This window comes from Myiozetetes cayanensis, unplaced genomic scaffold (genome assembly GCF_022539395.1).
Source record: "Myiozetetes cayanensis isolate MyiCay16 unplaced genomic scaffold, myiCay2020 scf5-8, whole genome shotgun sequence".
Lineage (NCBI taxonomy): Eukaryota > Metazoa > Chordata > Aves > Passeriformes > Tyrannidae > Myiozetetes > Myiozetetes cayanensis.
Genome location: NW_026087742.1, coordinates 27,856,730 through 27,872,852, shown reverse-complemented (window position 1 = coordinate 27,872,852; position 16,123 = coordinate 27,856,730). Strand labels below are relative to the sequence as shown.

General features: G+C 39.9%; 1 gene segment (V, D, J or C); it reads left to right on the top strand.

Moving 5' to 3' along the window:
- Positions 1-407: 407 nt before the first annotated feature.
- Positions 408-15,833, top strand: LOC126649562 (T cell receptor beta constant 2-like). The segment is given in 7 exon segments: positions 408-438; positions 570-876; positions 7,381-7,430; positions 11,826-12,161; positions 12,567-12,584; positions 13,669-13,775; positions 15,523-15,833. Coding segments are annotated over 7 exon segments (876 nt in total).
- The last annotated feature ends 290 nt before the right edge of the window (positions 15,834-16,123 follow it).

The following is a 16,123-nucleotide window of genomic DNA, read 5'->3' as shown; positions in this document are numbered from 1 at the left end:
CTTAGGCCCCAAAAAAGTACAGTACTGCCAGGCTCACAAACAGAAAATGCCTCTTCTATAAATACATAGAGGTAAACGGAAGATACAAATCTCTCTAGAGCTTGAGGGAAGTATGGGAGGGGGGATATCAGTGAAGTGTGAAGGATTACTAAAGATCATTGGAATTAAATCTGTGTGTAAAACATTGCCTTCTTGTGAAAACGCTAAAACAAAATTTCAGAGTCACATGAACACTTAGCTTTGCTTTTAATAATTTACCAAAGAAAGTATGAAAGTTGGACAGTCCCTTCTCTCTTCTCTGCCCAAGCTTGACAGAAAAATCAGAGGAAGAGGCGGGGCATCAGTCTCTCCTAACTCTTAGCTCTCAATGAGAAGGAACACTTTTTTTCTGGGACAGCTGAAGGGCCATGCTGACTGTTTTGCTTGCTCTTTTACCTGGTTAGAGACAACAGATCTGCCTGCAGCACAGCTCTCATCCAGGCCATGCAGGGCTGGTGTTAGGTAAAGGACCCTGTTAGTTACTGTCTGTACTCCTACTCCTCACTTTTTTTTCTCTCTCACTAATGCAGGTGTTGTGATCGGATACATCTTCATTGCACAGTGGCCAGAAGAAATCTTTCAGAGAGTTGGAGACACTGTGAACATCTCCTGCAACCAGAAAAACAGTGACCTTGCCTATATGTTCTGGTACCAGCAGCCTCCAAGAAATGGTCTGAAGTTAATAGTTAGTACTACTTCTTTGAGGGAGAAATTTTATGAGGACAGTTACACTGAGGCCAAGTTTGAGATAAGCAGAAAGCATACTTACACTGTGATGACAATCAAGAATGTGACATCCAAGGATTCAGCCACGTATTTCTGTGCTGCGAGAGATCACACGGTACAGCGAGCAGGTTGAGCACTAAGATAAAATCCCCACCCTGAATGACAGAGAGATGAAATCTCTGAAACATGCGAGGCAGTTAGGAGAGGGGCAGAGGAAGAGTAGAAAAAAAGACAAGGAAGATGTTGCAGGAATAGACCCAGAACACTTTGGAGGGGAGAGAGACAAAGCAGTGCAGCAGCCTTTAGCTTCAAAGACAAAAAGCCTTCAGAAATACAAACCCATAGATCAACATTAAGAATGGAGGCATTGCTGATGTAGTTAGTGAAAGGCAGCATATATTGCTTAAAATTAGTGCTGCAGTAGCACACTCATGTTCTGGGCCAATAGTTCCTCACAGATAGCACCATAGCACAAGGGAAAGAGTACGAAGTAGATGGAGAATTCAAAGTTCTTTCACATACTGACCATGTACCCAAACCTGAGGTACCCAAACAGAAATTGATTGGTGTGGGAGGAGAGCCGAGCCACTAATTATGGACATAGGAGGATGTCAGCAGTATCAGTGGGGGAAAACGTACACAGGGGGCCAGACATATCTCCCATTGTAGAAGGGACAGCCCTTTGGCATCTTTAAAAGCAATAGTGTGCAGTGTAGCATTTTATTCACCTGCTTCACACACTGCTTAAGTGCAGGATCCCTCCGTACCCTGCATGCAGTTCTGAGCTGGACCAAGGCAACCCTTCATGGCAAAATCTCATTGGCAAAGAAAAAAACCCACAAAAAGCTGCCATCACGTGGTGCTCCCCTTGAGATGAACAGCTGAAGGCAGAAATTTCCTCCCATTGTGCCTCTGTCTACATTGCTTGCTGAGACAAATTTTTGATGAACTAGTTGCTCTTCTGGAATGGACCTGGGAAAACTGAGGGCAGGGGTTTATGAGGGTTCGCTCATCTGTCACTGCCTGTCCATACCCCTGTTTTTATTGCATAACCTGGCACTTACCTCTTCTTCAAAGGAAGGGAAATGGCACATGAAAGAGCAAAAGGTATTTTTAAGGAAGTATGGCTATACACTTGTGTACTTTAGGTTTCTGTTTTTAGGCTGTGGCTTTGACATCTGCGTACCATTGTTGAAAACCCAATTGTCTCATACGCTCATTGCATATCAAGCATTTAACTAACACAGGTAGCAAATGTACTGTGCTGCTCATTGATGTGGCAAAGCTGGGTATGCTGAAGGGAAACACACTGTGTGATTACAGACCAAAAAAAAAAAAAAAAAGAGTGAGAGACGATAGGAAGAGTTGCTGAAAGCAAAGAGCTGGAACCAGCTGTGAGCATGTCCTGTAAAAGATCCTCATGCTCCATTTCACCGGCATTGCTAGGAGACTTTTGTACTGCCAGGATGGATCTCTCAATTTCATGCCAGGATCCTAGTCTCCTGATCAAGCATGCTACAGAAATATTACTTTGCTTCCAGGCTCTGCTCTGAAAGAAAGTAAATTGTTCTTGGCTAGGGAAATCCAGACCCATGACAGAAACTCATGCTCGTTGTAATCTCACCCTGGACACAGGGGAGGGTCTGAAGAGGCTAAATCTAGTTGCATAATAGATTTACTCCAGTCCTCCAGAAACATTTCTGAAAGTCTCAGCTTCATATACTACCCCTTGCACACCCTTGTAGCCAACATTCTTCTGACTTCAGGAGCCGCTCAGCAGTAGATAGAACATATGGTTATTTGCTCCCAGGGAGCACTTGTCTTCTCCTCAGAGAACCCTCAGGTCCATGATCTCCTCACTACTCATGTCAGGCTGCAGACATACAGCAAAGAAGCACTGGGAACGCCTTGCCTCTCACATAGCAGAGACATACTGAGCTCCTTATCCTCTTCAGCCTCTGATCTTTTTGTAGAGATCATCTTGACACAGGTAGTACAAAACACATTTGCGCTGTTGCTATCTGGAATTATTACTGCTAATTCAAATGCCCTGTGAAAGTTTTTATGAAAATAGTTCATGCTAGAATCATGAAGGAATATAAACACTATGGTGGTGACTTTGGGGTGATTTTTCTTTTAGATATTTTTTTAAAATACTCTTTTACTAAACTACCTGAAAACCATGTTACAGTCTTAGCTCAGACCTTTTTCATCAGCACTGCAAAACAACTTTTTCAACTCCGGTAACATATCAAAGGAAAGATCCCTGTCTCAACTCTTGAGCACTTTTAGTTTAGCATGGTAAATGCAGTTTTAAGGCCTTGGCATAACAAATTTATCAGTGACCTTCAACATACAGCAGTTTAATGAGCTGGCTATTGACTGGTCACAGCTGTGTAATTTCCAGGCAGTAGCAGAAAACCACAGAGATCTCTATGTTCACTGTTATTTTGAAGTTCTGTGGTCACAGTTCCCTCTTCCACCTCTAAGGTACAATTTGCTCCTATGCAGTACTTCTTTTATCAGCTTGAAGTGGCTCTGCACAAAAAGCGGCTATTCTAAGAAGTTTCTTGTGAAACAGCTACTTTCCTCCTCATCCCACTCCTTGTAATCATATTTATTCAGATTATTAATCAGATCCCTTCTTTCACTATTTTATATTCTCAGTGCAGAGACTTGCCCTGAAAAATGGTGGTTGCTTCAGTTTAGGGGTTGGTGGTCAAAAGCCCTGTCTTTTTATGAAAATCTTCCTAGTGTCTCTAAAAGAAATCTGTAAAGCTCCAGGAGCCTCTGTAGCCAGGGCCTGCTTCTTTGTAGCTGCTGCTTCTGTAAACTCTAAAGAATTGAGGACTGGTGTAAGTGATGCAATCACTATGTTCTTGTGAAAGTCTCCCACTAAAGTGATACCACTGTTAGAAAATATGTCCCCAGATGTCTCTTTCTTACATATTCTTGTCTTTCCTTGTCTGAAGCTTTACACAGCAGGGCACTCAAGCCTCCTATGAAAGACAAGGAAAAAAAATCAATGAATTGTCTTTCCTTTCTTCTCTCACTCTCACTAATTTGAATTCATGGCCAGCAAGGCCTTTGCTTTTGGAAGTTTGCAGAGGAACATTAAAGTGGGACAAGACTGGTCTCTGCTGGCTTGTCTTGGAAATTGCCTAATGAACATGACCTGAGAAGCTGTTAACACCATATACTCCTTCAAAACTAATAGACAGGTGATTTCCTTCTTTTTAAATCAGGGACACATATGAGAGAGAGTCTGTTAGTGACAGTGAGGACACTAATGGAGGTGTAGACTGGAGGTGAAGACAGAATAATCTTAAATTAATTTTAATACAATGGGTTTAGACCCTGAATAGTGTTGAGATCAGAGGCAGACTAAGAGCAAGGCAGGCAAATAATATCCCACTATTAGTGTTATTATTTAGGCAGTGACAGACAAATACAATCCTAAATGTATTTTTTAAAAGAATTCAATATAAACCAACAAATACCTTTGTCACTTCCATAATTAGTGACTTAAGCACCCAGTTTCCTGTGGTAGAAGAGGGAATGACCTAGAGGCATTCCAAGATGACTAGTTCAATACCTTGTTTTCTGTAGTCCTATGTCTTGATCCTAAATATTTCAGCTTAGTTCATGTTTTTTGTTCCTTTCCCTGGGACACTGACAAATGTTCCCAGCTGAGCAGGCTGTATCAGAAATTATGTTTTTTTTCTGTGATATCTGAAAAGAACAGAAAAGAATTTGTGATTTTCCTAGTAGAATAACCTTGTTTTGAAGTATCGTGTCCTGTAAATAGGGTTTACAGTCTATTTTTTATATCAGAGAGACTCAAGTGAAGCTGTTAAAGAGCAATATGAACAATGTTTACTGCAATTATGCATTGACGCTTTGTGTGAGAAGACTGGGCCATTTGTGTGTAAGGGAGAGAGATAAAAGTAGACTATTAACTGTCACCATCAGTTCCCACACTCTTCAGACAGTCTGCAAAATGAAGGCTCACTCTTACACCCAGATGAAGCATTTTCAGAGGAACAATCATAGGCCCTTGGAGAAGCTTATGCTTCTGCTTCCTGTAAAAGGGCAATCAGAGGAATACAAGTTTAAGAGCTCAGCATCCTAGTTCTTGTCCTTTCAGAGCAACGGTGACAAGTGCAGCTCAGACCACAGAGGATGCTCTCAATCAAGACCAGGCTACAAACAAAACCACCAGCCTGTAGTAATCAAATCACTCTCATTGCAAACTAGTTACTGTGGGCTTGAGTCTCTTTGTCCCTGTGGGGTAAGAAGAGAGCTAGAGTGGAAAGGTCAGCAGCACGAACATTGTCATGGTGTTACCAAGTGAAAAATAACTGCATTTAAAACAAATCAATAAAAGAAAATAAAGTATTACCTTTTTGACTATAAGAAAAAATGCTGGGATTTTAAATTCAGAGATAATGGATACACTAAGAGGTAATTGGGCTATCACACAGAAACAGCAATGGCAAAGGAAGGATGTGGCCTGTGGTTCTGTCATGGTTTAAACCCAGCCAGCAACTAAGCACCGCACAGATGGTCGCTCACTCCCTCACCAGCAGGACCAGGGAGAAAATTGGAAGAGTAGAAGTAAAAAACTCGTGGGTTGAGATAAAGAGAGTTTAATAGGTAAAGCAAGAGCCGTGCACACAGGGAAAACAAAAGACGGAATTCATTCACCGCTTCCCATGGGCAGGGAGGTGTTCAGTCATTCCAGAACAGCAGGGCCCCATCATGCATAACAGTGACTTGGGAAGACAAACACCATCACTCCAATCATCTCCCTCTTCCTTCTTCTTCCCCTCACCTCACTTTATATACTGAGCATGGCATCTTATGATCCCTTGGATCAGTTGGGGTCAGCTGTCCCCACGGTCTCTCCTCGCAACTTCCCATGCACTCCCAGCCTCCTTGTGAGAGTGGCAATATAAGAAGCAGAAAGGGACTTGAATTCTGTGTAAACATTGCTCAGTAATAACAAAAACATTTCCATTTTATCAACAGTGCTTCCGGCAGAAATCCAAAATGCAAATCCTCACTAGCCACTGTGAAAAAAATTAATTCTACCTCAGTTAAAACCAACATAGGTTCTCATGGCAGTCTTTCATGGTGACTGATTGACAAAATGGGAGGGTGGAGTCATGGGCGGGATTGTTTTTGTACGAGGTTGTATCGTTGTGGGGACAGGGGGTACACGATGATACATTCCCCAGGAGGCCTTTACAAAAACCCATCTGCACATAAGCCTTGCGGAAGAATGTGTTGAGGCAGCTGCAGAGAATTCTGCAGCAGAGTGGGCATGTTCTGCCTTGGTTTTTCTTGACAGACCTGGTATGTTAGGACTTTCATCATCTGAGAGCTGAGCCTGCCCTTTTTGGGAAGAAAGCTACGAAATTCTGAGATATTGAAATAATTTTCAGCAAACCAAATTGACTGCATGTGCACCTAAAGCTTTTCAGAGTATGCAAAGCAGAAATCAGTACTTTTTTCTGATGCGCCAATGTTTGCAATAGACCACGAAATTGTTCTTTATTAATGTGATGCAAGTGCTAGAAAAGGAATTCTGACATGTAGCAGAGATGCTATATAAAGTGTATTGGAGTTTTCTCTCTTAAATAAGTCTCCAGTGTCCACTGACTGACTCATGCCTGTGAGAACAAAGACTGTTTCTAATCCTTCTCCAGACCATCTCACATCAATTCTTCCAAATGGGTATCAAGGGTTTGTCTGAGATCAGTCAACTGATTATTCTGGGCTGTCCTTCTGTGGATTATTTTAACATATCAGAAAATTGAATCCTGAAAGACTATTCAAGATGATTGACCTGTCATGGAAGGGAAAACAAATGTATTTGCTTTAGTTCAGTGCCAAAGGCAAACCACCTACATTTGACTACGAAAACCACAGAACAAGTATTATTTTATTATTAACTCCACAAGCTACAGAAAGGAAGCCTTCACAATGCTCAGAGTACAAGATGGAGAGTGAGGAAGCTCTCAAATTAGAGGAATTCTATTTCTAGTCAATGACAGCCTTTGGGTACATCTGCATGTTTTTTAGATCTGCAAAATGAGAATAGCAGGTAATATCCATGGCATAACATGGAGACTGGAGAAAGGCTGCAAAAACAACTTGAGGTGAAATGTAGACAATAACTACCAAAAGCTCTGGCAAATGCTTTTATGAATGCTAAAGATTAGACAGTAGATTTCAAGCTGGTTTTCTGTCAAACCCCTTCAGACAGAGATTGAGTGACCTTTGAGTTTTCAAATGCACTAATGATTGCTTCAGTTTCTGCTTATAGTGAGTCAACTGCAGTGCATCTCTTTTCTTAGCTTATGATACAACACTTTGTCACTGTGAATGCTTATAACTTGCTGTTCGGCGATGGCACAAAACTTACAGTAATAGGTAAGAAATTTTTGTTTTCTCTTTCAATTTTTTAATTTTCTGTCAAACCCCTTCAGACAGAGATTGAGTGACCTTTGGGATTCCAAATACACTAATGATCTCTTAAGCTTCTGCTTATAGTAAGTCAACTGCAGTGCATCCCTTTTCTTAGCTTATGATACAACACTTTGTCACTGTGAATACCGGTAATATGATTTTTGGCGATGGCACAAAACTTACAGTAATAGGTAAGGAATTTTTATTTTCTCTTTCAATTCACTTCTCTTTAGAGAACTTCACTTTATCATTGTTCTCCCTTCCATTATTAAACTGCTGTGCTCCTGACGTGCTAGTAAACCAGTCTACTTTGGAGAATAGACTAAGTTTAGTACTCTCGGTAAGGACACGTTTCATTTTGGAGAACTGAATGAATGCGTGCCAGTGAAAAAAAAAGCTGTCCATATAAAGAATTAGGATAAGGAATGGGTTAAAAAATGTGCGCATATCATAAGAAAAATTGCCTTAATAAATCAACATATACAAAAATCCTTATTTCCCCAAAAGTATATCTATTCTCTGTAATGCTAGTTCTCCTGGGGCTACAGATGATTAAGGAAAAGTCAGTGAAAAGCTATCTGTCTGTCTGGAAAGAACTGACTTTCAGTACAGGTCTAGAAAACAAAATTACTATACAGGCTTGAATTAGTTTGGATCTTTTCAGGGTAAATGAAAGGATGTATTGTCTCAGATAACTGAAAAACAAATGTTCTAGCATTTTTGGTTGATAAAACAGAAGGCACAAATAAATACTTGACATTATAGTAAGTAATGCTATGAGCTCTCTGCAGCTGTTAATTCCTAGTTGTCATAGAAAGTAACTCTCCATATCAGGGTGGTGATAAAAGATCATTAAGGACAGCAGTCCTTCTGTTTCAGCATAGATGCTCAACAACCACTGAAAAGCACAGGAACAGAGTGTATGCTTAATCTCAAACAGAAGAAGCTCTAAGGGAATGTTTCTTTCAGGGCCACATTTATGGATTTGGATTCTCCAATCCAGGGGAAAACAAGGTTGCTTCTAAGACCGATAGATGATGGTGATCTCTTCTTCTCATTGCACTTCTCCTGCAGACTTTTGTACCACATTGTACCACTACAGAATAAATTGATTACAAGTGATAAAATTCAATTTCCAGAGGAAAAATCTCAGTGATCAGCTGATTTTTCAAAATCCAGTGTGTATCTGAGGTGCCTGAACTGATGAAAATGAATACATGGATCCCTCATCAACCATAGACAATTATGCAGTTAACTTCAATAATCATCACTAAGAGAACAGAAAGAATAAAAGCCGAGACTTCTTTCCAGGGAAGGAGAAAGGGAGGCATGTTTAGGAACTGCTACAACTGGGAGAGTGGAGTAGGATCCTGTGCTATAGCTTAAAAGTATTTTGCAAATGAAGAAAAAAGGCATTTATTTTACAAATGAAGAGTATTCATGGTGTTGAAAAAGATGAGGAAATTAAGGAAATGAGGCTGTTTAGCTGAGAATAAACAAATAATTCTTTCTGCATATGGAAATTATTTTCTAATATTATACCTAGATAAAGGGATGAATATCCTCTAAAGAAATGGTGAAAGCTGCAACAACTGATGCACCGAAGCCCAGAGCAAAAGGACTCTGAACGCAGTATTTCTGATATGGATCTCAGCTGGTTAGACCCCCAGATGTGGTGGTGTTCCCTTACAGACCTCTGTTTTTAGGGACCATAGATTGCTGTACTCTGTGTTTCTTCTTTTGCTGGTACCGCATGAGGGGAGGGTTAGTCCGCAGGTTTGGCTCAGAGGACTGAGAGTAGAGGAGAGGTTTTTCTGCAGCTGCAAAACAGTGTGAATAATGAAAGACTGTACTTCGGCAGTGGGACAAAACTCACAGTCATGGGTAAGTCAGAAGTCAGATCTCTGTGATATATGTGACACTGGTTTAGGGTACAGGAGCATTCTTAATTAAAAGCAGAATAATGATCTGTAATAATTTACATACAGCCATGAGAACAGGATTAATGCTTTATTGTTTGCTTATTAAAATGAGATACGCTATTATGGAAGCGTAGGGTTTGCAGGCATAAATTTTGAGATCTTTCTGTCTGTAGCCTCTGTCTTTCATTTCTGGGAACATCATGAAGGGAGAAAGGAATAAATAATTCTGTTTCCTGCCATTCTCCAAGAAAACATTAGAGAGGCTGAGAATGAAAAATGCTTCTTCAGTCTGCAAGTTTTTGCAGTTCATCTATGTAACAATCCCAAACAATGTTTCAGAGGTAGAGTCTGGATTCTACTGTGTGCTGAATCAGGCAGGGAAAGAGTAATATTGCTGGCACTTTGCTTGCCTCTACATAGATGATTGGCAGGCTGCCTAACATTGCTTTGGGACACTGACATCTGCTAACAGTCCTTTTCACAACTTATGATTCTCTCAGGGCACTTTTCTCCTCTATTCCTTCTCCTTTTCCCAGTTTGCTGTCTCTGCCTTCTCCCCTCCCAGGAAAGAATTTATCATCACCTGTATCAAGGCACTTTGGAATCACAGGGCAAAGTAACCTTTCCCATCTGCTAGTGCCGTATCTGATAGCAAACTGTAGAAATACACACTGGTGCCTGTTCCTTTAAACAGTACCATTTTAAGGAACTAAGTGTCTGGCAGGAAAAGCATAACGGCACTGAGAGTTATAGCCTGACTGTGTGCAGCCGTGTAGCTGGGGTTAGCTGTACCTACCTTTGGAGCCGGCACTGTGCTCAGAGTTATAGGTAAGTAGCTGTGATTAACCCAAGTGCTCAATGTGGAGGACACTTGAAAGTTTCCCTTGCGTTGATGATACGCAGCATATACACAGATGATTTTAAAATGAGAGTGGGAGTGAAAGAGAACAAGAAATTACGAAACTGACCTTGCCATGATGGGAATGGGGGAACTGCAGTACTTTTTCTCTTAGCCAGATGAATACTGTGTGACTGGGGATGCGTGAGTTTATGCATGGAAGGGATTAAGCTTTGTGCCAGTGCCTACCATGAACAGTGTGGAAGATGAGAACACAATGGGCTGTTGATAACACTTTTTTCTGGTTGCCTCTGTTCTTGCTTTTACCAGTCCCGTTATTCCATTTAAAACATACTTATTTTCTGACTTTCTTTGTCTTTCCAGTAGTTTTACCATTCTTTCTGCCTGCCTTTTTCACCTACTTTCCGCTTTGTCTTTTTTTTGGTCTGTTCGATCTCTCATTTTTCTTTTGTGTCCGCCTTTTGTTTCCATCTCTTCACTCATTAGCCATTTAGGCTATGAGCCAATGAACTTGTCAGAGATATTTTTAGTATAGGAAAAAAAAAATCATAAAACCAAGCGCTAAATGGGAGCAGTAAAAGTGATCAACTTCATATCCACTGAAAGGAAAGCAGAGCAGTGCCAAATCTTCTAGGGAATTATCTCTGTTAATATCTAGGTATGATTAAGGCTAACATTTGGAAGCAAACACTGGTGCTTAGGAGTCAATATCTATGCAAGATATAAATTTCTGCTAATTCTGCTAACACTCTACAAAGGAGAGAGTGGTCGGGAAGGACATCTACAATTTATGGTGCCTTCACACTGAAATGACAGTAATAGTTTTCTCTTTGGCTCCACAGCTCTCTCTGCCTTTCTCTTTCCACAAGCATTCTGCAGACCTGTTGGGTTTATCGTACTAGATGAGTAAAAAAGGCTCTGTACTCAGTATAATGGGAAAAAATGGTTTTTGGGGACAGTGGCTAGCTTCTGAGTAACTTCTCATTGCTGCTTTGTACATCCTTTTGACTGAAATCTGTTCTCATTAGTCTTACATGTAGGTATTAAACACTATAGGACAGGGGACAAATTTTGGTTTGTAGTGTATAGAATCTTGCATCATTTTGTGAAGATGTGTAGTCTAGGATGAGTGCTTCTTATACCTAGGATAACCTAAACAAGAAATTGCATAAAGAGATATTTATTAGTCTTAAAATAGGATGGCAAGTTAAGACCCAAAGCAAAATTTGTCCCAGACTGATTCATATTATCTACCTCAGGTGTTCTTCACTTCAGACAGTGAGAATGATTAGCTCTTTCCTTTCAAGTCACCTCTTAGATAGGGTGTTCAAGTAGGGTACCACATGACAGTATAATTTTGAACACTGCAATGACCATCATGTCTTAGCTACATCTTCAGGAATGTAGCTCAGTCCTTTGAAGATGCTTGTGCCTTAGAACAGACTCCCTTATCTATTAATACAATATTACAAATACAGACCTTACAGCATAAGTGGGTACTTTTCTGCCCACCTATTTGCTAAGCTTCTTTCCAACTCTCCTATTCTTCTGACAGAGGCAATACTAGAAATTCAAATACTCATGCATTTCTGTAGCCAGACCTTTTATGTTTCTGTGTAATAAAGGAAAACAAATGTTTTCAGTTTCCCAGTGTCCAGTATCTAATAGATATTAATTCTCTATTAGACAGTTGTTAAAAGGCCAGGTATATCAGGAGTAACACAACACAAATACAGTACAATTCTAAGGAGTTTCTGATTGAATAGAGTAATGGAGGCTCTGGGCCATATTGCTTTCTGTTTCAGAGAAGGATAAGGAAATCATACCTCCATCTGTGGCCATCTTTTCCCCATCAAAGCAGGAGATCCAACAGAAGAACAAGGCCACACTGGTATGCCTGGCCTCTGGTTTCTACCCTGACCATCTCACTCTGGTCTGGATGGTAAATGATGTTAAAAGGACAAAAGGAGTGGGGACGGATGAATTCTCCACACAGAATGGGAGTACCTACTCACTGACCAGCCGACTGAGGATCCCAGCCTGGGAATGGTTCAACCCTTTGAATAATTTTGAGTGTGTTGCCAAATTTTTTCAGAATGGAAAAGAGAAATCCATACACAAAGTTATCTCTGGTGATGCTGGTGAGTGAAAAGATGTGTACACCATGCTGTACAAACTAGAAATCACAAATCAAAAGAGTGTGTGCTATGATATGAAACACATCTATGAAAAACTTCTATCCAGGATGTTGTTATGGCAAAATATGTATCTAAATATGTAGGTATTAGAATATGTCTCTCCTTATTCCTGGGCCTCTCTATCTACATTAGCATTATACACGTATAGTTTCTTCAGCTTTTCACTGAGAAATCTCCGTAGTATAGTAAAACTTACAGTATAATAAATTATATATTATACTAAAATGAATTACTGAATTAATGAATTATAATGAATTAGGCAGTATTTTGTAAACTGAAACTTCTAAAATTTACATTCTGTTTGATTTGAAGAGAAACATGACTTTGAGTTTATTTATTGTCTTTCAGGTTGTGCAGTTAGAGAAGGTATGTGTGTCTTCTCACAGGCAAATATCTGTATGTATTTTAATTCCAGTTTTACTGGCACTAAGTACAAGGTGTGTAAGATTTCTACTACAGTAATAGCTTCTACTTTTTCATCCAAGTGATTTGTATGTTAGATTTAAAAAAAAAAAAAAAAAGAAATAAGGAATAAAAGACTTTGGGAGAGTTGTCTGTGCATACTGTATGTAGCAGCGGTGTTGGGTTTTAGCTCTTCCTTATGATTCCCTTTTGAAAACACAGGAAAAACTGTGGAACCTTCCTGTAATTTGCTCTTTATCATCTCCTCCTGTCTTTAACAATGCCTTCAGTTAGGAAGATTCTTGCTCAGCCATGAAATAAATGATTCATACTTATCCAAGTGATTATGACATGAAGATTCAGAATCCAAAATTTTGACTATTTCCTATATAAAATTTGACATACTTCTGATGGCAAGCCACATCCCCCTCCAAACTGAAGTTATGTATGGAGGATATCCAGATTACAAATTACATTTCTGTCCTTTATGTATACATATTTACTCACTTCTGTTTTTCACCAACTTCTTTAATGTTTCAGAAATCTTAAGGCTGATCCAACATTGAGGTGGTATCTCAATACTACTGCAACTCCTTAAGAGTGAAAAATCTACAAGAATAAACTTCTAGATACCATGTTATTCTGGGCTGTGTAAAATTCGCCTGATATGTCAAAAGCCCTCATAAGACCACTGACAGTAATGAGAGAAAAAAAATTCTTATCTTGTGATTCAGTTTATTTTGTGTTCCTAAGAGGGAATTCAGATGAACAGCCTAGTTTTTCAGTAGGTGTGGCAACAAACACAGTGTTTTCTTAGCATAAACTCAATCTCTGTCTTTCCCAGGTTTGCTTTCTCTTTTGGTTCTTCAGATCACTATGTTCTTTCCCATCTCCTGCTATCTGGTGTCAACAGAAACATTCCTTTGGCTCTAGTTCCTTTATGTGACTTAGTTAAAGATTTCAAGGGTTCATATTTGATTAAAACTACATTAGATCTAGTATCTCATGATGATGACAATTCAATACATAAATGATGTTTGCTTTGCAGACTCGTACTTGCGGTATGGAAATTCTGTGAAGCTCACTTACCTCATTCTCTGTGGCAAAGCCTTGATCTATGCAGTTTTGGCGAGCAGTATGGTGTGGAGAGCCAAGGTAAGCTAGTGTGTCACCTGAAGGCTGAGCTTACTCACTAGTAAAGGATCAATGGATGCAGGCTAGATCTATTCTCAGACCTGTGATTTTTCTGCCTGTGCTCTGCCAGGTTTTGTGCAGTCTAGTTTGAAAAATCACGAGATATGAGTTTTCTATTCCTGTTTTTCCATAACTCAAATAAAATCAGTGCTATCTAGTGGAGAAATTCCTTCTCAAAATGCTCTTTAAACACATGAAAAAGATGAGACTTAAGGACAAATTCTGTAGAAAGTAAAGAAGGGAAATGTCAGATATATCATACTTTTCTATAGCCATTAAAAAGGGACTTATACCTGCAGTGAAAATAACAAACAGGTTTTTTGAAGCGATACAGGAGATAAATCTGAACAAATATTACAAAGATTTACAAAGAATAGTGGGGTAAATGTGAACAAATGGGAGAAGTTGAACTAACTGCTAGGAAATACTTTTTATTAGTAAGCTTCTCATATGGTTGAAAGATATACCCAGCGAGAGCAGTGGAAGCCTCAGCACTTGTCCCTTTAGAAGTAGAACAGGGAGATGTATTTGAAAAGTGACCTGGCAGAGTTGAGGGCAAATATGAAAACAATCTCAATTATATTTTTGGACCTTTACCAAGGATACCAGAGGGAGTGGATTTGTATTTTACTGGATCACAGCCACAGAATCACAGAATGGTTTAGTTGAGAAAGGACCTTTAAAGATCATCTAATTCCAACCCCCTTGACATGGGCAGCAACATCTTTCACTAGACCAAATTTTTCAAAACCCTGTCCAACCTACCTTTGAACACTTCCAGGGATGGGGCATCCAGAGGTTCTCTGGGCAACCTATTCTGTCTCACCACCCTTAACATAATAAATTTCTTCCTGAAGCTACCCTGTATCAGTTTAAAACCAGTGCCTCTTGTCCTGTCACTGGAGGCCTTGGTAAAACATCTCTATTTTTCTTTAAAAAGTCCTCTTCTATATTGAAAGGCCTCAAGAAGGTCTCCCCAGAAGTTTCTCTTCTCCCTTCTGAAGAGGGGTTGTTCTCTCAGTCTGCCTTCATAGCAGCCCTCTTACAATTTTTTGTGACACTCCTCTGGATCTGCTTTAACATGGTTCAAGTGCTGGGGAGTCCAGAGCTGGACGTAGTACGCCAGGTGGGGTCAGTGGGGTCACGTGAGAGCAGAGAAGAGGGGCAGAATCACTTCCCTCAACCTGCTGGCCAGACTGGGCTTTTGATGTAGCCCAGGATATGGTTGGCTGTTCGGGCTGCAAGTACACACAGCTGGCTGACATACAACTTTTCATGCACCAGTATCCCAAATTCCTTCATCACGGGGCTGCTTTCAATCCATTCATCCTCCAGTCTGTACTGATCCTTGTGGCTGCAGGGTTCACATGGGCCCACTCTTTAAGTCTGTCCAGGTCCCTCTGGATGACAATTCTTCCCTCAAGCATATCAACTTCCACTAAGCTTGGTGTCATAACTTGCTGAGGTGCACTTGATCTTAGAATCAGTGGCACACTGATGAAGTTATTAAATGGTGTTGGTTCCAGTACAGACCCTTGAGGGAAACCGTTCATTACTGGTTACCACTTGGACATTATATCATTGATGGTAACTCTCTGGGCACGGTCATCCAATCAACTCCTGTATTTATTTCTTTTGCTTGGTGGTGGTGGTTGTTGTTATTATCATTTTTTAAAAATATTTTTTATTCTGTTTTGTTTTCAATTAGGTAGGTGGCAAGTTGTATAAAGAATGAATGAAGACCCCTCTTCATCACATCAGCAGGAACACAAGTTATACCTCTACCTTTCCATGGCAAAGGATCTATGCTTCTAAGAATTTCTAAATATTTTTGATGGCTTTTTGTCCCACTTCTGTTCTCCACTTTTTTGTACTCACTATTGGATTTTTCCTGTGCTTCTAGATTGTATATTATCATAGTGTATTGTCTCATATGTTTAAAACTAGCACCTTTTTAATGCTCAAAGGCTGAGAACTCAGCTCCTTGATTTAGGAATAAAGTTTTAGCTCTTTTTTCCATTGAAAAAACACAAGTTGTTGTCTTTTAATTTGGTCTTTTGTAGGAATAATGTCCTACCACACAACTTTCAGTGATGAGTGGTGTCATGAGGAGCTCACATTAAAGATCATTCACTGACAATCCTTATAGGAATAATTTATCTGTTATGGGAACAGTAGACTCATCCAGTACTTAGACTGTGTACCAACAACTGGAGCAAGTCTGCAGGCTTTAGAGGCTTGCACACTGCAGTGGCTGATTTCTAGCCAAAATCAATGCATAATTCAAAGGTGGTAGACAAGGAAACAGA